General features: G+C 42.7%; 1 protein-coding gene across 1 annotated transcript in view; it reads right to left on the bottom strand.

Annotated features, from left to right (window-relative positions):
- ARSK (arylsulfatase family member K) overlaps positions 1–22,767 on the bottom strand; it is a 30,675-nt gene continuing 7,908 nt past the window's right edge. The window contains exons 4-9 of the mRNA XM_015428197.1: positions 17,067–17,349; positions 11,248–11,419; positions 8,876–9,097; positions 5,856–6,080; positions 1,792–2,086; positions 1–546 (exon numbers count right to left, since the gene is read on the bottom strand). Of these exons, the coding sequence (XP_015283683.1) occupies positions 1,806–2,086; positions 5,856–6,080; positions 8,876–9,097; positions 11,248–11,419; positions 17,067–17,349 (1,183 nt within the window). The 3' untranslated portion in view covers positions 1–546; positions 1,792–1,805. The remainder of the gene's footprint in view (positions 547–1,791; positions 2,087–5,855; positions 6,081–8,875; positions 9,098–11,247; positions 11,420–17,066; positions 17,350–22,767) is intronic.

The following is a 22,767-nucleotide window of genomic DNA, read 5'->3' as shown; positions in this document are numbered from 1 at the left end:
CATGTGCACATCCATACATACCAAGGCAGGCTTTCGACAGAGCTGATACAATTTGAATTGGAGAATCTTGACAGAGGGTGAAGGGGATTCTGCCCTTCCCTTGCCCTTTACTGCTTCTATACTCCTTTATGTCTCAGGTCCCTCTAAAGTTTGTGCCCTCATTTCTAGGATCAGCCAGATCCAGGTAGGTGGTGCCTTATGTTTGGGATGAAAACTACTACTTTCCCTCTTATCAGAAGGTTGCGGTGGGCGACTTTGGAGACTTGGTGAGGTCTGATGCCAGGGGTGTCTTCAGTATCTTGGCCAGAGTTTTCCTAGCACAGTAGCCAAGAGACCACTATGGAAGGGCTGAGGGGGGTGGGAGACAATCATGCACGTAATGTCCCTTTGAATGCCCTGCAAACTGGAGAAGTATCTTCTACTTTTGCAGCTGGTATTTGCTGCAAACACTGGACAGATTTATCTGCTCATGGCTTGTCTTCACGTGGCCTTCAACTGGACACAGTCACACCCAGCCATATTCATCCACATGTTCATGCCTTCAACCTAGCATTCAATGAAACAAAGATCAGATAACAAAAACACAGGCTAGCAATGCATGTTGGTTAAAAGAAAAGAAAAATTCAAGCACAGAAGATTTTTTAAAAAACATAAATTCAGTATAAAATGAAGCATACATTCTTTCTAGTTTCTCACAGTCTCCTTTTAAAGCCTTCACCAAATTAGCCTATTTTCCCTACAAGACAGGCTCTGAAACCTATAAAGTCTCCTGAGACAGGATCCCTCCAGTCTCACTGCCTAGAAATACAAAATCTGACTCAAATTTGACAGTTTTATGGATTTTCTTCTTCTCTCCCACCTGGGTCATCCAGTAACAGTGCTACTCAGGCCAGACCTTGTGGTGGCCACCAAGCTACTTATTGGCCCAGCAGCAGCAGCCACCATGCAACTTGCCTGGTGACTTGTTGCTGCGCAACCTCAGCAACCTGGCCAGGCCCAGCATGTGACTTGCTACTGTGCAACTTTTACAGCTTGGCCAGACTTTTCCAAGGGAGAGGCTGCTAGGGTAATGGAAAAGAGAAAGCTAAAGACTGGGGGGGGGAGAGAGATAAAGGCTGGTGGGAACAAGAGATGGAAGCAGTAAATGGGGGGGGGCATGGGATCTGCCTGGGGGGAAGAGGAAATAATGTGTGAATGGGGATACAGGGGTAAATGAGATGGCATCCACAACTCTTTGTGAGTCCCCTGCTTGTGAATTATTTTGATTACTGCACCCTTTATTTAGAACACAGATTCATGTTCAGAAGCTTGATACTGTACCTAAGTATTACGTGGAGAAGAATATTGCTGTGGTAACTGTATTACTTGTTTTTATTTCCTGAATGTACTGTTTGAACTGGTACACACATGACAAACTTAGTCTTAACTACAGTTAAAAGACTAAGTGAGAGCAACTGCAAATCACAAGCTTCCTTTCCCCAGTACATATTCTCACATTCTTCCCTGCCAGATGCAACTGCAGTTAAGTATTACACATTGACACCAATGTTAACTATGGTTAATACTGACCACAGTTTCCTCTTAACTAGGAATTGAAATTGGTTAGTAAACCTTGTTTAAAACAGGTTAGATTAGCCACAGTTAACATCATTTTAACACAGTCTGGATCTGCAGAGTAGATTTGTTAGAAGATGGCTGTTCCCACTCCCAATCTTTACCAAAAATTATCTCAGATTTTAAACATTTGTTGTACTGCTCAGAAGCAGATTATTAGGCATAATCACTACTCACTTCCTGCGGCCATTTCATAGATTACTATTCCCTTTAATCCACTTATCAATTGCATGTTCATATTTCTTTGGATGTTTCTTCCAGTCCTGATGCCATCTGAGGTTAGCTAAAATATCAGAATAATTTTGTCCTACACTTTCTTTCCATTTGATAAACTGCTGCTTGTTGTATAGTTCAACAAGGGCAGAGACTTTTGGATAGTCAATGATGGAATGGAGCTTTCTATCTAAAGTTTGGGTCATTTTTGGAAACTTTGTTGCTACATTTGTCAGTTCATCTGGATCAGCAGAGAGGTCTGTAACAAAGAAAGAAAAGATAAATTAATAGATATGAAGCACATTGAGGCTTTACTTTGAGACAAACCTATGTTACAGTTTAATGCTATGATACAAACAATATGGCCATCACAATACTTACACTTACACAATACCCTTTTCTCAGCCTGCAGTACTGCATTTAATAATGACACAGCAACACACTGTTATAGAGTCTGTGGCAACTGTGCAATTCTTCTACCGAACACACCATCACACTGGAATAACCACCCATCTAGTATGCAGGAAAAATAACAGTGAAGATGCCTCAATGTAATGTCTGTGCTGCTGGCAATTTCTATCCCTCTACCTTCAGCCTGATCCTGACCAGTGAGGCTTACATAGGTGACTAATAGCAGCCTTCATCACTGTGGCTCCACTCTTTACACTGTAGGTCAGTGTTTAAAGTGTTGCACTATAATAGTGATAGTTAATACAGCTCCTAGAAGATGCTGTCTCTACCTCTTGTCCACAGTTAAATCTTTTCAACATACTTCAAAAAGGATGTGTGCATTCATCTACATTTTTTAAATGACTGGTTTTTAATGGAACTGTGGGTGAAAAAAGGAGGAAGCAAAATCACTAAAAAAGACTAGAAAAGCAGCTTTGAAGCAGACAAATTAGGTTGGTGGTTGAGAGTACTTCATTAGGAACTGAGGGAACCTGATAGATGGTATTATCTCCCTTTTCTGGCTCCATACCGTCACAATTTATGTGTTCCATACAGTTCAAAATTATCTAGTTCTATATTTACATTTTGTATTTTGTGTTTAAAGTGTTGCACTATAATAGTGATAGTTAATACAGCTCCTAGAAGATGCTGTCTCTACCTCTTGTCCACAGTTAAATCTTTTCAACATACTTCAAAAAGGATGTGTGCATTCATCTACATTTTTTAAATGACTGGTTTTTAATTGAACTGTGGGTGAAAAAAGGAGGAAGCAAAATCACTAAAAAAGACTAGAAAAGCAGCTTTGAAGCAGACAAATTAGGTTGGTGGTTGAGAGTACTTCATTAGGAACTGAGGGAACCTGATAGATGGTATTATCTCCCTTTTCTGGCTCCATACCGTCACAATTGATGTGTTCCATACAGTTCAAAATTAACTAGTTCTATATTTACATTTTGTATATTAAAATCATAATGCTAATGCTTTCATTTGTATTATTTAAACAAATACCTTAAGTGTGCAAGTATATAAATCACAGGAGAAATGGATCAACTCAACAGGCAAAGAAGTCGAAATCTAAGTCTCCAACTCAACAGAGAAATTCAAAACCACTGACCCAAAGCCCTCACAATCATGCTACTAGTACCTTTTGTAGTTTCCCCCAGGCCTGAACTATAGCATACACAACTCCTGACTTCTACCTCTTTTTGGTCACACATGTTTCCTGGGATACCTGATCACATTACTCAATCTGGAAGAATCATAGTTTAGTAGTAAACTATATAAAGGCTACAGTCTCAGCTTCAGACTGTAGCTAAAGAGGCTGGGCTAAGAACTTGAAGCTTTGTGTCAGGACCCAAGACCCTCTGAGGAGGAGGAGAAGGAAACTTTATTTATTTGTTTATTGGATTTATATCCCGCCCTCCCCGAAGGCTCAGGGCAGCTAACAAAGAGGCACTAGTGCCAAAGTTAAAACAGATAAAAACAGAATAAAACAATACAGTACAAAACACTAAAATGTCAGTGCTCTAGATGTCACAAAATCAGTGGTTGCAAGATGGGGGTCTGGTAAAAGTTATTAATTCCAGGCCAGCAACGTACCTCCTAGCAACACAATCATCCCATCTTCATCCAGGAACGTCTTGCACCCCATTTAATATCCGCACAATTGATGGTTGAAGTGCAATAATGAGAGGTAGCGATGGTGAAATAATAGTGGTGGTGGCTCCTACTCAAAAGCCTGGCAGAAGAGCTCCGTCTTGCAGTCCCTGTTGAACTCTGGGAGCTCATTCCACCAGGTAGGAGCCACCACCAAAAATGCCCTGGCCCTGGTAACAGCAAATTTGATATTCCTGGGTCCTGGGATTACCAGGAGATTTTGACTCCCCGACCGGAGTGCACTTGGGGGAACATGCGGGGAAAGGCGGTCCCTTAGGTAGACCAGACCCTGGCCATATAGGGCTTTAAAGGTAAGAACCAGCACTTTGAAGCGGATCCGGTACACCATTGGCAGCCAGTGCAGCGCTTTCAGCACAGGCCGGATGTGCTCCTGCCTGGAGAGACCCATCAACAGCCTGGCTGCTGCATTCTGCACTAGCTTTGTATTCTAGTGAGGATTCTTATGCAGATCTCTATATCTGTCAATGCTAGAAAAAGTCAATATAGCCAGAGGAGGTCTCTGTGAGATCTATCAGAGTAGCCACACCAATGGATCCTCCTGAATCCTGGGAGCCCAAGACATGTTCATTGCAACATCTTCAGTTCACCATCTAACACAGGATCCCTACCAAGGTCATTGTTGAGCCCAAGTCAAAGCCTACACTGGAAGGCAGAATGCTTATCTTGCACTAGAGGCCCCACTGGCTCTTAGCACCACTTCCTATGAAATGTCCTGTACCTACATCTGACCAGAATTGGCTTCACTACTGCTATAGGAAGGGGTGCAGCTACACAGGTCTTTTAGGTAGTGTCCAGACTTTTCTTGTACCACCTTTCTATCCAGGTCAGTATATTCTTCTCTCGGCTGTAGTGCTCTACCCAAGACATGTTCATTGCAACATCTTCAGCTCACCATCTAACACAGGATTTCTACCAAGGTCATTGATGAGCCCAAGTCAAAGCCTACATTGGAAGGCAGAATGCCTATCTTGCACTAGAGGCCTCACTGGCTCTTAGCACCACTTCCTATGAAATGTCCTGTACCTACATCTGACCAGAATTGGCTTCACTACTGCTATAGGAAGGGGTGCAGCTACACAGGTCTTTCAGGTAGTGCCCAGACTTTTCTGGTACCACCTTTCTATCCAGTTCAGTATATTCTTCTCTCGGCTCTAGTGCTCTGGCTAGTCCACTCCCCTACTGTTTCAACAACTCTGATTTGTATTCTGTTCCTCACTTTGTTGGGCAGATCCCCTGCCTCACCAATAGATAGAAACCTATTGGTGAGCACAGGTCACTTCAAAAGTCTGCTGCCCTTTCCTATCTTTCCCTTTGACTACTGTTCTCTTTGCCATACTTTGCCCTTCTCAACAGGACAGGATTGTTTACAGTCCTGTAATTTGAGTTAAGACATATTTCTTGTATTCAGATCTGTACAGTTACACCTCTGTGTACAGGATCCTGGAAGGTCACTGCAGACAGGCAGCTAACTGCAAGCACCACCCTTCCATCCTGCCCTCACGCCATTTGTTCTCTGCTCTGCCTTCTAGTGAGTCCCACAAAACTTTGCATGGCAAAGCTGCACTTCTGCAGCTTGATCATTCAAGGGTCTTATACTATGGAAAAATAAGAGTTGTGTAGTTGCTTTAGTGCCCTGACCTGGATAGCCCAAGCTAGCCCAATCTCATCAGTTCTTGGAAGCTAAGCAGGGTTGGCCCTGGTTAGTATTTGGATGGGAGACCACCAAGGAAGTCCAAAGTTGTGATGCAGAGCCAGACAATGGCAAACCACCTCTGAACATTTATTGCCTTGAAAATGTCTGCGACTTGACCACCAGCAGCTACTTTAGTGCAACAATGAGATGTACTGCCTATCCTGCTTATGAGGATCAGATTGAACTTTTAATCAAGTGGAAAATGTACCAAATAACTGAGGAGATACTGAATGATCATCTGAATAAGCTATGTATTTCCATTTGCCAGTTCGCAACATGTAGGTTGAAGAATTCACATTGCAGCCGTGAAATTCACTCAGAACCCAATGAGGATGTTGTTTTCTGGATGGAATGTTATTTTCGGTCTTTGCCAGTATCAATGGCAACAGTGAATAGCCACTGAGGTTTTTTGGTATTGGTATTCCGGCGATATCTGGGGGGGGGAAGACATTAAATGAAAGTAAGAGCAAACACTTGAAATGGTATGAAACCAGTGAAAAAGAAATTATACTACAGTGACTTTCAGAATAGTATTCCTGGAACTTCTTATCCTTTGCATCTCTACTAAACCCAAAAGAGCTACTAAATTCATCAGAATACCTGCACAGGGTAATTCTTTCAATGCCAGTTTCAATTACATTAGAACAGAAACTTATCTTTCCAAATATTAGCAGCTCATTTGCTACCCTAATCCTACACAAACTGGGTACAGTAACACTTTTAGACATGGTGAAATAAAGATAAAGGTTTCCCTTGCTCGAAAGCTAGTTGAATCCAACTCTAGGGGGTGGTGCTCATCTCCGTTTCCAAGCCAAAGAGACAGCGTTATCCGAAGACATTTCCGTGGTCATGTGGCTGGCATGACTTGACGCCGAGGCGCACGGAACACTGTTACCTTCCCACCGAAGCAGTACCTATTTATCTATTTGCAATTTCTTGCTTTCAGGCTGCAAGGTTGGCAGGAGCTGGGGCCAGAGACAGGAGCTCACTCTGTCATGAGGCACTCGGGTCTTAAACTGCAATTAGGTGTGTAACTGTTCAGAATTGAAATCCACCCAAAATTGTATTTGCATAACCTCAGAACACTTAGGTTTATCTCATTCATCTGCATAGGTAAGGAGAGTGTTCCGTGCGCCTTGGTGTTTAGTCATGCCGGCCACATGACCACGGAAACATCTTTGGACAGCGCTGGCTCTTCGGCTTTGAAACGGAGATGAGCACTGCAACCCTAGAGTCGGACTCGACTGGCTTTCGAGCAAGGGAACCTTTACCTTTACCTATACTTCCTGAGTAAAAACTGGGAACAGCTCAACAGATATTCTACACTGAAAGAAGAATATAGCAAGCAATACTATGCAATGTGTGCCTCTCTGAACTAAAAGAAGCTTCTGTTAGGGAGTTAACATTCAGTGCATAAATACTATGCCATATTATCAGGACACAAGTTGTTAAACATAGAGCATGCATGCATGTTTAATAAAGCAACATATAGTCACCTCGAGGTTAGACTACTGTAACGCTCTCTACATGGGGCTGCCTCTGTCGCAAATCCGGAAGCTGCAGCTGGTGCAGAATGCTGTGGCCAGGCTGTTGATGGGTCTCCCTAGTCGACTTGGGACCATATCCGGCCTGTGCTGAAAGCACTGCACTGGCTGCCAATAGCGTACCGGATTTGCTTCAAAGTGCTGGTTCTTACCTTTAAAGCCCTATATGGCCAGGGTCCGACATACCTAAGGGACCGCCTTTCCCCATATGTTCCCCCAAGGGCACTATGGTCAGGGACGCAACATCTGCTGGTGATCCCAGGCCCCAAAGATGCCAGGTATGCTGCTACCAAGGCCAGGGCTTTTTCGGTGGCAGCTCCTACCTGGTGGAACGAGCTCCCGGAGGAGATCCGGGCCCTGCAGGACCTTGCGCAGTTCCACAGGGGCTGCAAGACGGAGCTCTTCCCCCAGGCTTTCGAGTAGGAGCCGCCACTACTTCTACCACTACTTCCACCAACACCAACAACTGAGTTGGGTAACAGCGGGGGGTGAGATGGCCCTGTGTTAAATGAACTACAGCGCTCCGTGGATCTGATACCACTGAACTGGGACTGCTATTCCCAGGAAGCCATCCTGTTACTGAAGACTTTCCTGAAACGTCTTGAGCACTTTGTATTGTTGTAATTGATTGATTGTTTTATCTTGTTTGTAAGTGTTTTAACTATTGGCATATGTGCCCTATCTGTAAGCCGCCCAGAGCCGACTTGCGGGGAGGGCGGGCTATAAATCTAATAATAATTTTTTTAAAAAAATTAAATGACAAAAGAGATGGGCAGAGAAGATACAAATTTATTTACAACAGACTATGGCTAAGAAAATAACCTGTTGTTTTGTTACTCATCTAAATAAATTTAATTCTTCTTCATTTATGTTTTTATTTTTTAACATTCTGACTACAGGAAGGAAGAATCAGCAGAACATATGGAGAATGAGAGAGCAGGAAGGACACTGATTTAAAAATACAAACTTCAGGAAGGAAAAAAAAATTAACACAGTTGGAACAAAAAAGGCACCAGCAAAAAAAGGGAAAGATAGAGATGGATTAAAATATGTACTGTGTGACTCAACTGATTAGTAATGTTAAATCAAGGCCTCTGGTTAGAACGTAGGCTTGGGCAGACAGTACTTGGCCTTTTATTTGAATATTTTCAGCAGTGCTGAAAAATTTCACCTTCATTGATAGCTTTGTTCACCTTTTGATCTCCCTGAAGTGCAGAGTCCCATGTAATAACCAAGATGGAGGGTTGGAGAGATAACTTTGGATTTTTTAAATCTGACCCTGAAGGTCATTAATATTAAGCAATTATTTTATTTTAGTGTAAATGTTTAGTGTAAATGGGGTTGCGGTGGCTCAGAGGTTAAGATGCTGAGCTACAGACCAGAAGGTCTGTAGTTCGGCATTTCGAGACCCTAGTGCCGCGTGACAGAGTGAGCTCCCGTCTCTGGCCCCAGCTCCTGCCATCCTAGCAGTTCAAACGCAAGAAATTGCAAGTAGATAAACAGGTACCACTTTGGTGTGGGGGGTAACAGCGTTTAGTCATGCCGGCTACATGACCACGGAAACGTCTTCGGACAGCGCTGGCTCTTCGGCTTGGAAACTGAGATAAGCACCACCCCCTAGAGTCAGATTCGACTGGCTTTTGAGCAAGGGAAACCTTTACCTTTACCTTTAAATGTTGCTTACCAAGCATGGTAGGATAGATATCCACAAGTGATACCACACTGGATATGACTTGAGACTTAATATTTGGCCCCATTATTAGGAGAGGAATATGAGAACTTGCTTCATACATGCTCATTTTATAAAACTGTCTATGTTCCATGGCAAGTTCTCCATGATCTGCAGTAAATATGACAAGAGTTCTTTTGAGTAGTCCCGTTTCACTCAGAGCAGAAATTATCTCACCTGCAACAAAAGGCAAAGAAATGTTAATAAACGACTATCAGGAGATTTATTACACATCTGAATAAACAAAATGGATGTAGCTCTTAAACATTACACAGAAAGCTTTAAGTAAAAGTCAGCTATGCTCTCCTTTATATAGGTGTCCTTGCTATTTTCAAGGATTCCAAAACTCTTTTTCTTTCCCTTGGAGGATGGAGGGAATTTGGTGATGGGAAGCCATGAAGGACAAATTATTTTCTGCCTAAGAGCTTTGAGTGAATACTTCCCATAGCCAAACATCCATCAAATAGGTTTCCATGTCTCCAGAAAACTCAACTACTAATACTGGATTTTTGAGGAGGTGTGACTAAAAAATCATAGCAATCTATTTTTAAAAGCTCCATTTTACACCCTCCATAAAGATTTCTATGCTACAATAGTCTGGAATTGGCAGAAGAACTAAAAATAGAAGAAGAAGAGAGAAGAGATTGGATTTATACCCCGCCCTTCACTTGGAGTCTCAGAGTGGCTTACAAACTCCTTTCCCTCCCCCTCCCCACAACAGACACCCTGTGAGGTGGGTGGGGCTGAGAGAACTCTGACACAAACTGCTCTTTTTCAAGGACAGCTGTGCCAGAGCTTGTGACTGACCCAAGGTCACATCAGCAGGTGCAAGTGGAGGAGTGGGGAATCAAACCCGGTTCTCCCAGATTAGAGTCGGCACACTTAACCACTACACCAAACTGAATGCGTAGCGATGGGCCTGAATCTGATTCAACAAGGTCAGATCCGTTTTATGAAAATATACCTCAACATGGCAGTTTCACTGATTCAATTGACACTAATGACCTCTAGATGTTGCATATTCACTGAAGTACTTGGAGTATTCAAACACTGTGTCTACTCAATCTGCTTTGAATTTACACCTCACCTCTGGTTTTCAAACTAGTTAGAATTGTTAGCAAGGACTAGGATGAAGTAGTACAAGTAGGAGGATAAGGATAAGCTAACCAAGTTCTGAGATATACTGTATACATTTCCATCTGTCTCCGTCTGTGTAATCATTAGACTTACCTTTTGAAAAGATAAAGCTGAAAGTCTCAGAACACCAAATAATGCACCAACTAGTTATGGAAGAACCTAACATGCACACAGAAGACTCACAACGTAGGTTATAAACTTCATACACTTTGAATGAGAATTTACTCCCTTGCTTCACTTTCTCCTTTTTGATAATGTTCCTCCTCTTCAGGCAATAAAGCACCCAGATACTAAATGTCATGAACCTGAATCTACCTTTCCAAAAAGAGTTGTATCATAAAACTGCTCCATCAAGTACAAGCTGTCACATTAGTACATCTGAACACCAGTTGCTGGGGATTAAGAACGGAGGGAGGCTTTGACTTCCATGCCCTCCCTGTAAATTTTTCAAGGATATCTAGTTGGCCATTATGGAAAATAAAATGCTGAACAAGATGGGCCTTGATCTAATCCACCAGCCCTCTGGTGCTGCGGTCACACATGCTAAATAATCAATTTTCAAATCACTTTCAATGCATTTTCCAGCTGGATTTTGCCACTTCACACAGTAAAATTCATTTGGAAAGTGCACTGAAAGTGGATTATTTAGTGTGTGTGACGGCAGCCTGGTACAGGCAACTGAATAGTTAGGGTAGACCAATTGAAATGACATTTCCTCACATGTGATGTATCCCTTCTACATGACCCTCTCCCCATCCCAAAATGTTTGGAAAATCAAACTGCTCAGGTGAATCACACACATTTGTAACCTGGCTCACAAAAAATATCATTTTCGTGACGGCAGATAAGTTCCCAAGAGACATGGTCTTGGCCTTTAACTATGCATAGGACATTGCCACAGGCCTCTCAACCATCCTTTCTTCATGCATTGCTTTTCAATTTTGTTGACTGAACAGCACAGAAGTCTAAATAAATAAAATATCAAAGAAACCCTTATATCAAACACCTTGAGCTGCTTCTCTACAAAAAGCCAACACTGTGTGTTTCAAAAACAATACTTACAGTCTTAAGACTTTCAAGTATGTGCACGTGTATCATAAGGATCACGCCAGTAAACTTCTTCATTGTAACATTATTAAGAAATACATTAAAATATTGATATGTGAATTATGCTCTAAGATCTCTCTTACCAAGCATGGCATCAGTCTCTGCACACATGGCATAATAATGTGCTCTGATATCTCTAATTTCTTTCTGTGTAAATTTCCCAGTGCAGTTTTTGGTGTAAGAAGAATAATAATCTACTGGGTGCATCTCTGAAAATGGAGACCATTTTGGGATCCTGATGGCTTTATACGTTACCTAGCAAATAGCAGAAATACATTAGTTAGGCAAACATTGTGACTCTACAGTCTGCTAGCATTTTTCAAGCAGGCGCCACAAGGTACACATGCTGACTGAATGTGGGAGTTACAAATAGTAGTTCAAGTTCCTTAGACTGTTCATTCAATTGCATGGGGGAGCTTCAGTATTTAGTACAAGCCAAGGCTATTCTGGGAATCACTGGAACTCATGTAGAATGAGGGCCATAATGTGGAGGGGAGCTGGGTAAGACTTGAGTGAGAAAGCTGGCTGAATCTAACCCATTCTGATTTAATTGAATGGTCTATAGGGGAGCAAAGATGTATTTGTTTTAAAAAAACCTCCAAATGTGGTATCGTGTTTATTTTTCAAAAATGACTGCAAATAAGAATACAGGACAGAAAAATTATAGAAACCAGTGGAATCAAACTCTAATCATACAAATTTCTGTGTACATTCTCTAAGATGAAACCTCTTCCTACAGAATTGAACTTGATTTTTCCTTGTTTATTATAGCCCAGTGTCTCTAGGAACAAAACTGCCTGGAAGATGGCTCCAGCTGATACACGGCACTACAGACCATCTGCTTAGCAACACAGTGTACCATGAGTGCATCATGTTGATGCACTGCTCTAAATTGATTCATCAAATGAATAAAGAGTTTGATTGAATGCTAAGCTCCATTCCAATCGATGTAGTCCAAAGTCCCAAGGATATGAAACTAACTATACCTTTCCAAGAGGGATTTATTTGTTCCATTTTTCTCCCACAAGGTAACCAGATCACACATCATAGACACCTAGTGGGTAAAGGGGGGGGGAGTCAAAAGCCCTGCTTGGTGCATGGAGACCTTTGGACTCATAAGAGCTCCATTGTTTACATATCAAACATTTTGCTTTAGACCACTTTGCCACTCTGACAGGAAGTCGCCAAGCTTTCACTAAGCATGAGTTCAAATCAGTCGTCGTCAACAGATGCAATATCACAGCTGGAGGCAGATGTTCACAGCTATCCCTGAAGAAAACTTCAGATGTAACAAGTTTGTCTCTAGTTCTTCTCCACAGAAAGCAAAATAATCAAACATACACCTGAAGAAATGCTATGAATTAGTGCTGCTCCCAGATTTGGGGTTGCACAAATAGGTAGCACATGGAACCTAAAAAATCAGACTGCACCCACGGTATTGATAGACAGAATCAATCACAATAATAACTTTAAAAAAGGGAAAGACAAGATATAAAATGCCACAACCCCTAAGGGTTGGATGAGGAAGTATGGTTTGCTGGTAACCCATGGAGAAAAAGCCCAAAGTTCATAGAAAAATCTAAGTGGAAAAAATACCTGTGGGGTTAGAAAAACCTAATCATAGAAGTAATGTCTGCTTCTTTAACAAAAATATGCCACTTGGGTCTCATGAGAATACATAATGAGATCTTGGCAGCCATTTTGGCAGTTGCTAGGCAACCCGCAACCAACATTGCTGAGGGTTCCAAGCTGCAGTTAGTGTTAGCATAGGGGATAGGGAGGAAGGAGAGGAGCAGACTTTAAAAAGGTTAAAAAATATATGAGGAAAAGAAGTTAAAACTGGAGTGGAGAGGAACAGAAAAAGGTATAAAGAGAAGGCTGAAGATGGGGGACAGCAACAGAGTCTTCTGGGGGGGGGGACAGAAGGCAACAAGTAGTAAATGTGCCAGGTCTCTGGTTTTGATGGGAGACCTCCCACTCTGGACCCCGGGCTCCTGCTTCTGCTCCTTGGAACAGTGAGAGCAAAAAGAAAAGGGTTGGTCAACATTGCACCAATGTTGTAATATCACTTTGGGCACAAACCCAAAAATGATTTTACCATGTTGGGGCAACACTCTAGGATTCACCCAAAGTCTGTGGTATTCCTGAGTTTCATGTGGTGATAAGCAATGCAGGTAAAGAGTTTACATGGCTTAAAAAAGGATAGCTGAGCATCTTGAGATATCGTCTGAATGATGAAGGGCACATTCCTCAGACCAGGATCTCAAGGCTATAGCAGCTTTGGCCAACTGAGACAGGAATCCCTGGGGGCGGGGGGACTGTTATGCTTGATTCAAAGACATCATCACTAGAAAGAAAGGATATGCCATGTTCCTCTCAAGTAGTAACATTTCATGAACAGCACAAGTGGTACACACGCTGGACTGCTCCTTTCTCAGAGCCAGATTGGAACCCCAACCTACCTTATTAAAAATGTAATCTGTAGTTTGTCCCATGTAGAATGCTTTAGCTTACATTATACGAAACTCTATGAGAAATGGCTACGCCAAGAAATTTTCTAAACAGCTAAAATTCCCATATTTTACAATCTCGCTTTATTCTAGTAACAGAAATCAAGTGTGGTGAAGAGATGGAATTAGTCCTTCCTTTAAAACATTCTGCTGAATTACTGCCATTTAGCAGTTGGTGTCATGGTAACCAGTCTTGGAGAGTGTTGTGACCATAGTAAACCAGCATCTGGGAACAATACAAACTGAATACAAATAAACAGGAATAGCTGATTCCCCCTCATGGTAAAAAAAAAAACCCTCTCATGGGAAAAAAAAATTAAAAAACCTCTCTCATGGTTAAAAAAATGTTGTTCCCCTTCTTGGTAAAAAATTTGCCTCATTGTAAAATACAAAAATACAGACAAATAGCCAGATGTAGGACCCTTGGCTGGATGGGAAATCATGGGGCCTTGCCAGTAAGCCGGGGAGTCTAGCCCCAAGATGCCCCACTGTAGCTACAGGCCTAGTTTTACCTTAGAAGGGGAAAGGTAATCAACTAGATAAGAAAGACAGCCAGAAGAAACTAAAGTTCTTACTTATGCTAAATTGCAACTATTCCAGAAGACATCAATCTACTATGCAACATACAGTACTTCAACAGGAAAAATGTGCTTAACTATGCAGATCAATGCAGGCTGGAAATTGTGATAGCACAACCTGGCAAACCCAAGTCCATAGCAGCTCCAACCAGCTTGGAATCGACTGCCAGGACCCTAGGCTTCTGACTACAGGGATCACCCCGATCTGAGCATGTGTCATCATCCTTTCTGCACCCAGTCTATAGGGAATCAGCAGGGGTTTCCAGGCAGCCACGGCTACAGCCACCCTTTTCCTTTCCCAGGAGATGTTAGATCAGGGCCAGATCCATTACCTAAGGTCCAGCCCTTGAAGCCTGTTACCTGAGAAGAGGCTGGGCTGGGAGGGGGGATGGAGAGGCTTGAAAGCTCCAGGAAATGGGAGTTAGGGAGGAAGACAGAAAGAGAGAGAAGGCTTAACCAGAACAGATTGGCTCCTCTCCTTGGGTTTCCTGGGCCTTGTTGGGGCAAATGCCCTGAAAAAGCATGCTAAAGGTGACTGTGAGCTTCAGTTTGTACATAGTTAAATAAAGTACTAAGGAGTTTCAGCAGCACTTGAAGACTCCTATATCTGTATCCTATATCTGTATCCTGCTTCCGAGAACCATCACAGAAATGTAGGATTATGTAAGCAAATATATTGTTTTGTAATTCAGCAATAACTGCACTTCACACACATGCACACACCAATTTTAGCAGCAGACATGCTCTTATTAAAGCAGGGAATGTTAACCAAAGGACCGTATGTGTGACAGTTTGGTCCCAAGTAATTCTTCCATTCTTCATATCTACATGCCTCTTTCAAGGGCAAGTGTGCTGCCCCGAAAATAAAGCACAATACTTGCTTATTTCATCTACCATGTTCAAAACCATCCTTTAAAAGCCCTTAGGGAAATTTTTGACTGAACTAGGACTACAATGGTGAGTTGCAAATTCATGTGTGTCCAGGTCCTGCTGGACTATAGGCAGCAGGACACTAAAAGGGCAGAGGCTTTTCTTTTTTATTATTGTCAGCTATAAAGTATTGTTATATACGTATTCTAGGGAAAGGCAGAATATGCTTTATTAATTATAAAGTAAAAATACAGAGAAGTGCAGACTGGGTACATGGGAGCCTAAGCAAGGCTAAGTCATGCGCATCTTCTAAAAGCCACAACAAAACACTGCAACAACCAGAACAGAGCAAATTGTTGGCTGCTTACACTGTGGGAATACTGGCAGCACCATAGAGGCAGCTACTGATAAATTAATTTATTCTTATCATTTTCAAAGTGCTGATATTTGCACATAATATTTGGAACATTCCCATAAACAAAACTTTTTTTAAATGAGAAAGAAAAGAACACACAGCTCACCCTTAGAGCCTCAGCAAAGAAACAGTTTGCTTGCGCCTGCTGGGAAATAGGCAGTAGTAGGGTAGAGAGAGAAGGGGTCCTATGTCCAGAGAACTCTTTGTTTTGTGTGGGTATTGCAGGCCTAGGAACTGAAACCACAGAATGTTCAGAATCCTCACCAAAGTACACTTTACAGAAATGGGAGGGGGTAGTTATGAAATTGTCTAAAACATGCACCCTATCTGGTCCCTGAATCTAGAAGCACAATCAAGGGCTAAGTTTATATTTTTATTGTGTTTTATTTATATCATAGGGTTGCCATAAGCTAGAAGTCACTTGATGGCACTTCACACACACACATTTATTTATGAAATTTATATGGCACCTTTCAAGAGACCTGCTCTTTAAAGTTTATTTACTTATTTGTTTATCTCACCTTTCTCTCCAATGGGGCCTCAAGGAGGCTTATGCAGCTCTCCTCTCTGTTTTATCCTCACAGCAACCCTGTGAGGTAGGTTAGGCTGCGTGTGACTGGCCAAAGGTCACCCAGCAAGCTTCTACATGTGCTCCCTTTCATGTGTATCCTTAGACACGTGGACTCTCTAACTTGAGTTCAGGATACTCACCCAGAACTGTGTCCAATTTGGAGGAATTAAGGTCAGTGTCAGGGGAAACCTCTTCCCACTTCCACAACCTGACTACCTTGGAAAACTGAAACACTTGCCAGTTTGGGGAAAAAGAACATGCAGTTTAGGAATCTTACTTAGGTAATGTGCAAGCAAGTTCAAAGTGCATATAATAGGCTACCAGAAACCATGAAACAACCAGATCCTCTCCAAAACAAGGTTTAGAATTTATGGAGGGAAATACAGGGGTATGTGATTTGAAAAGGTACTTAAGCATAAGAACAGTGTAATTGTGTTCAGAAGGTGCCTATGAAGAAGACAAAAAAAGAAAGAGCCATATCTTGATTAAGGAGACCACTGATCCTACCTTCTTCAAAGCAAGGCCTTGCTAGCTCTTATAAAGGTTGCCAAGGCAAATTTAGCAAAGACAGAATCAGGACAGACAACACACACCCAGAAAGGGGTTCCTGGTAACACTAATATAACACAAAGTTGGGGAAGAAGACACCAGATCTAGGGATGACAGCCTCCAGGTGGGACCTAGGGATCCCCCAGAATTACAGCTCATCTCCGGACCACAGAGATCAGTTCCCCTGTAGAAAATGGATGCTTTGGAGGATGGACTGTATGACATTGCGCCCCACTGAGGTCCCCATCCTCCCCAGGCTCCATCCTCAAATCTCCATGAGTTTCCCAGCCTGGATCTGGCAACCCTACCCTCCATCCCCCCACCGGTGGCCGGGGGGGGGGGACCTGAGAACCCTAACCAAACCTAATATAATTGTTAAAGCCATTTCAAACTGTATATGTTTACATACCCTTTCAAGCCAATATGGAGATGTCAGAAATGTGGATGCTCCATAATTTTCTCCTGAAGAGGGTGATGGATATGGGTGAGGCAAATTTAATCCCAAATAAAGAACAAAAGGTTGTGTCAAATTAGTTGCCTTGCTCCTTATCCAAGTTTTTGCTTTATCCGTGATTTCCCAATCTTTCTTCATGACCCTCATGTATTTCTTGTCACCTATGAGTTCTGCCACAGGCCTGCCTTCTTGATGAAGCAAAAAACCAACGTTTCGGGTCCAAGCTTCTACACGGTTACTGAAAATAAGAACAGCATTCAGTGCTTGCCATTTCAGCATATGCATAACCACAAGTAGATGGTTAGAATTTTCAAATTCCAAGATGTTTCCCTTATACACACAGTGGTTTCATTGTATTGGTGCTTCTCACAGGAGGAAGAAATTTAGACTTCCAAGATCACAACTGAGACCTTTTATCTGTTTCTCTTTTAATGCCTTCCCAACCGAACTCTCAGACTGATTTTTTTGCAGTTTCTAAAGACTGTTTGGGATGAGGGCTTCTGAATGAGAGAGGCATCTTCTGTGGGGGTTTTCCCGCCAGTTTCTATTCTATTCCATCTCAAAAGCACCAACATAAAACGGAAGGAAGGAAGGAAGGAAGGAAGGAAGGAAGGAAGGAAGGAAGGAAGGACTACACTGGACAAACATGTTGGTTCCTTTATGAGAGAATCAATAAACAGAAATCTATGGTAAGAAATGACACCATTCATAAACAAATGGAAGACCATTTTAATCTCCCTGGACATGTTACAGCTCTGAAAGTCACTGTAGGTAGGTAGGTAGGTAGGTAGGTAGGTAGGTAGGAAGGAAGGAAGGAAGGAAGGAAGGAAGGAAGGAAGGAAGGAAACCTTCCTGCCAAATATTGTTTTCTTCCAGCATCTCTTATGCCAAGCATCTGAAATACTTTTTAAATTCAGAGGTGCTAAAAAGGAAACTAACAAGAATACTCCAAAGCTGGTATGCTCCTGTAGTTCACAGTAACATCTCAGGTCAGTTCTTAAATGTCTGCCATTGGAAAAAAGTTTCCTTTTAGATTATTTTTTAATCATTAGGCCACTCTCCTTGCTGGGCTTCCCTTGACCTTGCTGTGGTCCTGAAATTCCTAGGACTATTGTCTGCACATAGCCTAGTCATGAAGACTAGAAACTTAATCTGGGGGGGGAAATTACCAGGGGTTGGATCCAAAGAAATCCTAGCTCTAGTGGGAAAGGGGAGACTCGATGATTGTTATGGATCTCTCCCTCAAGCTGCATTCCTCTTCCTACACAGCATCTCAGGCTATTTCTGAAGGTCCCTGGATGCTCAGGAGCAGCTATCCAGTGCTGTGGGGGACTGGAGAAGATCATGGGAAGCTGGAAAGTATCCATTCTGCAATGCTCTTTGGATCCATCCCTAGGATTCTCATAAGTATCTGCATACCATAAAATTGCATTAAAGTGTAGACCCATGGACTTTCGGTTCCCAACCCATCCCCTACGGGCATTTCATTAACCAGTTATAAAAATTTAAAAGATCAGTTTTCTTTTTGCATTTAACATTTCAAAATGTTTCATTATTATTAATTTCACCATACTTAGTAATTAATAATAATTATTATAGTGCTAAAATCATAATAAATACAAAGCTTTCAAGAAAACTAGCATCCCATTTGACTGCGTGCATAATACAATGTAGTACTCCTCCCTGCAAAAAAGGTGACATTTATACATTCAGCTTGAGCTTCACTAAAGAACTCTAGACACGCTGGAGAAGAGAAATGACACACACATCTAGTAATTTTCTCCTTTTTATACAGCACAAACCATGACCCTCACAAATGCTCTGTGTAGGTGCTGACAAGTAGCTGCATTGTGAAGAGAAAGGCTGTAATTTTTTTTAGTACAAATAACTATAAGGCACTTCAGTGCTCTTAACTCTTACAAAAAAAAAAACCCTCTAAGAAGCTTGCTTTCTTTATCATTGATTTTACCATTCCCAAGCACTGACGACAGTGACAAAGATATTTCAGTAACACAAAATTTATAGGAAAAAAAACTGGGGGGAGGGAGAAGAAATTGTTTACAGTTTCATATCCGTAAATGGAACCGAATGAATGTAATGCTGGAGTGTCACGTGATCATCCCAGGGAGCTTATCTCTTCAAGAGAAGATAAGAGATTATAACTCAATGGAGTCCTGAGCAGCTTGAAGACTAAACAAGTATTATGGCATAAATTTAATTGGACTAGTGCCTCCACTTTGCTAGATGTGTGAATTAGGCCCCTGCCACACGGGGGTTGGGGAATTGATGCAGGCAAAGTGCGGCTTTTGAAAGCCGCACCAAAAGAGACACGCGGCGGCGGGATCACACAGATCCCGTGAGCCGCCGCGCAGTTGCTCCCTGGCACGATCAGATGCCGGGGAGAAAGCCATGGAAGGGAGCGCAAGGCCGCCGGCTGTGCATGTGTGCGCATGCGCAGTTCGGCTGGGAGCCTCGACTGCTCCGGAAGATGGGTGCTCCGGCGAGCCGACGGCCGTGCTTGATGCGGCGTTTCCGGTAAGTCCTGCTCTGTTGTGGTGAGATCGCGCCCGTTTGCTGCGCCCCCGTTCCATCTCTCTCCCGGGCCAAAACCTTCCGTGTGACCGGGGCCGAGGTGACGCAACCACGTCGATCACGTTAGGGGCGTGGCCCCGATCGTCGGAGGGAAAACTCTATGGTTTTTCCTCCGACGATCGGGGCCACGCCCTCAACGTGATCGACGTCGCGCGTCACTTCCGGTGATGTGTGGCGGTGCGCACGCACGTCCACCTACGGCTCCCAGAGCCCGGTGAGGCTCCCCCACCGCCAAGATAAATAGACTTGGCAACCCTAGCTAAATCTGTATACATGATGCAATACAAAGATCCCCATTTTTCAATGTATATTTTAATGTGCTACCATTGACTGGCATATTGTAAGCTTTTAAGACACTCTGTAAAAACTGAAATGAAACCAGGATACAGAGAAGCAAACATATGATACTCATAGGGAAAATCTTCAAGGCTGCCTCCATGTACAGAATAGAACCTCTCAGCTATTTACAGCGCAATCTTGCACAGACTTACTCCAGTCTAGGCCCACTGATTTCAATTAGCATAGACTGGAGTAATTCTACACAGGATTACACTGTTAGTAACACGTCTCCATTTGTACACAGCATATGACCCTTGGAGGTCATTTTAATATTTGTATTCTTTATATGTAAGCAAAGCCAACCGCAAGCAAGCCGGCTCCTATGGAAAGCATTAACTGTGAGCAGCTATGTGTTTTCCCTTACGCATCAAGCAGCTGTTAATGTGTGGGGTTGAGATCCCCTCTCTCCCACAGAGCTTCCGAGACCCTGCCAGACAAAGATTCCCCCTGCCTCCCCCCTTCACACAATCCAGACATAACCCAAACATTACATAGAAGCAAACTACCTACCTCCTTGTGTCTCCGAGGTCACCGTGGCCCTCTGAATTTTGTCCCCCTAAGTCTCCACTCACAGTGCTGTGGCCCTCTAGTCTCCTCTAGCCCTAAGTCCTCAATCAAAATTTCTCCTGCCCAATTATGCCTCATTTGGCTTATGAGGGTTATATCAGCATTTTGATTCTAAAACCAGCAACACAACAGCAAGAAGACATACACTTCCCATACAGGATAAATTTCTTTCAACACATAAATCCTTATCCCAGGCTTCTTCTTTAATGGTTAACAGTAATATCTCCAACCCCCATCACACCTTAAACACAGCTCTACTTATAGACCAAATCTATCTCTGGTTTTAGGTTCAGTTTGCGGCTGGATAAACAAATTTTTATCCCACTGTAATTTTTACCTACTTTCTTGAACTTCACAGAAAGCAAATATGGTTCAAGAGAACACTGCAGGTATTTCGGACGTATACTCACTCTTTGTAGACTGTGTTGCTCCTGGCACTACCTCAGAAGATAGTGACCAGCTTGAAATCCATGAGACAATTCTGTCAATACTTTATTTTTGATGCTGCCACTTATGAATAACTAATTCCCATCCAAGTTTGCACATGGATGCTTTCTAATACATTAAGTCAAAGATCCATTAAGGCAAAGGAGATTGAAGTCAACTAGACAAGGCATGGGAGACCTATGATCAGATCCTGGCTCTTTAAACTTCCATTAATAGTAGCCTGTGAGATTCCTCAATTTTAATAGGGACCATAGTATTGAGGAAGGGAGGGATTAACCCTTCTCCTGTGCCATTTCCCCAACAAAATGGTCCATTGAGAACCAGGAGCACCTTCCCTATGTGGAAAGACTGAAGAATATGGGACTTTTTAGTTTAGAAAAGAGACGGCTAAGGGGAAACATGATAGAGGTTTATAAAATTATGCACGGGGTGGAAAGAGTTCACAAATAAAGATTTTTCTCCCTCTCCCAAAATTGATGGGCAGTAGATTCAGGATGGACAAAAGGAAATATTTCTTTACAGAGAGAGTGATTAAAATGTGGAAACTATCAGAGGATGTAGTGATGGCCACAGGTATAGATAGCTTTAAAAGGGGATTAGACAGATTCATGGAGGCTAGGTCTATCTGTCGCTACTAGCCCTGGTGACTGAGGGAAACCTCCACATTCCAAGGCAGTCAACCTCTGAATCCAAGTGCCAAGAATTGTTGGTCCTCCAGAGGAACTAATTGGCCAATGATGCTGGACTAGATGGACCACTGGTCTGATCCAGCAGGACTCTTCTTATGTCCTTACTATTTATCTTGATACTGAACACTTACGGGTGCCTGTAAGTTTCCCCTACTGAGGCAAACAGTTATTTAGAGGATGAGGTGGCAGTTTTGTTAAGAAAACATCACAAGGAGATACTAACCAGGATCACAGTGCTGATCCAAATTCCCTCTATCCTCAGTGGTATTCATTGAAATTTAAAGACGCAGGAGATTTTGATTTAGGATTTTTACCTTCTTGTCTAATCAGGAACAGAGTAGCCCTTTTACCTTAGAACATAGGAACATAAGAGAAGCCTTGCTGGATCAGGTCAATGGTCCATCCAGTCCAACACTTTGTGTCACATGGTGGCCAACCCAGGTGTCATCAGGAGGTCCACCAGTGGGGCCAGAACTCCAGAAGCCCTCTCACCCTGGCCCCCTAAGCACCTTAGCAGAAATGCCCTTGGGGAGCTACCTTGGCAGCTAGGAACAAGCTGAACCAAACCACAGCAGTGCTGCCAGTACCACAGGGGCCACTTGGCTCACCCTCAGCCAGGAGCTGTGACAATGGGCATTAGCTTGCCTGATGCCTCCTCTCACATTACCACTGGGCATGACCAAGTTGAGCAGCCCCTGCAGTGCTGTCACCACTGCAGGGGTCACTTAGCTGAGCTTGCTTCTCAGATCTTTTAGTGTCTAAAATTGCCCCTGAATGTAATTGAGCTCTATAATGCCCATTTAGTAGTGGAAGCAAGAAAGGCCTAGTGACAACATCATTAAGTATTCCAACAGGGAGCACTTAGCACTATGAATGCCTAGGGAATCATCAAAACAAATAAATATTATATCCCTTAGGGAAGTCAGTGTCAATCCCCGTGATGTGGATCACATGACACACTAACTCTTTTTCACACTTGCCTTCATTCCAGTATCCAGAAGGGAGGACTGAGTATGTGACAA

This window comes from Gekko japonicus, unplaced genomic scaffold (genome assembly GCF_001447785.1).
Source record: "Gekko japonicus isolate JY-2015 unplaced genomic scaffold, Gekko_japonicus_V1.1 scaffold1858, whole genome shotgun sequence".
Taxonomy (NCBI): Eukaryota; Metazoa; Chordata; class Lepidosauria; order Squamata; family Gekkonidae; genus Gekko; species Gekko japonicus.
Note: the sequence above shows the minus strand (reverse complement) of the source record. Positions and strands in the feature narration are given on the sequence as shown.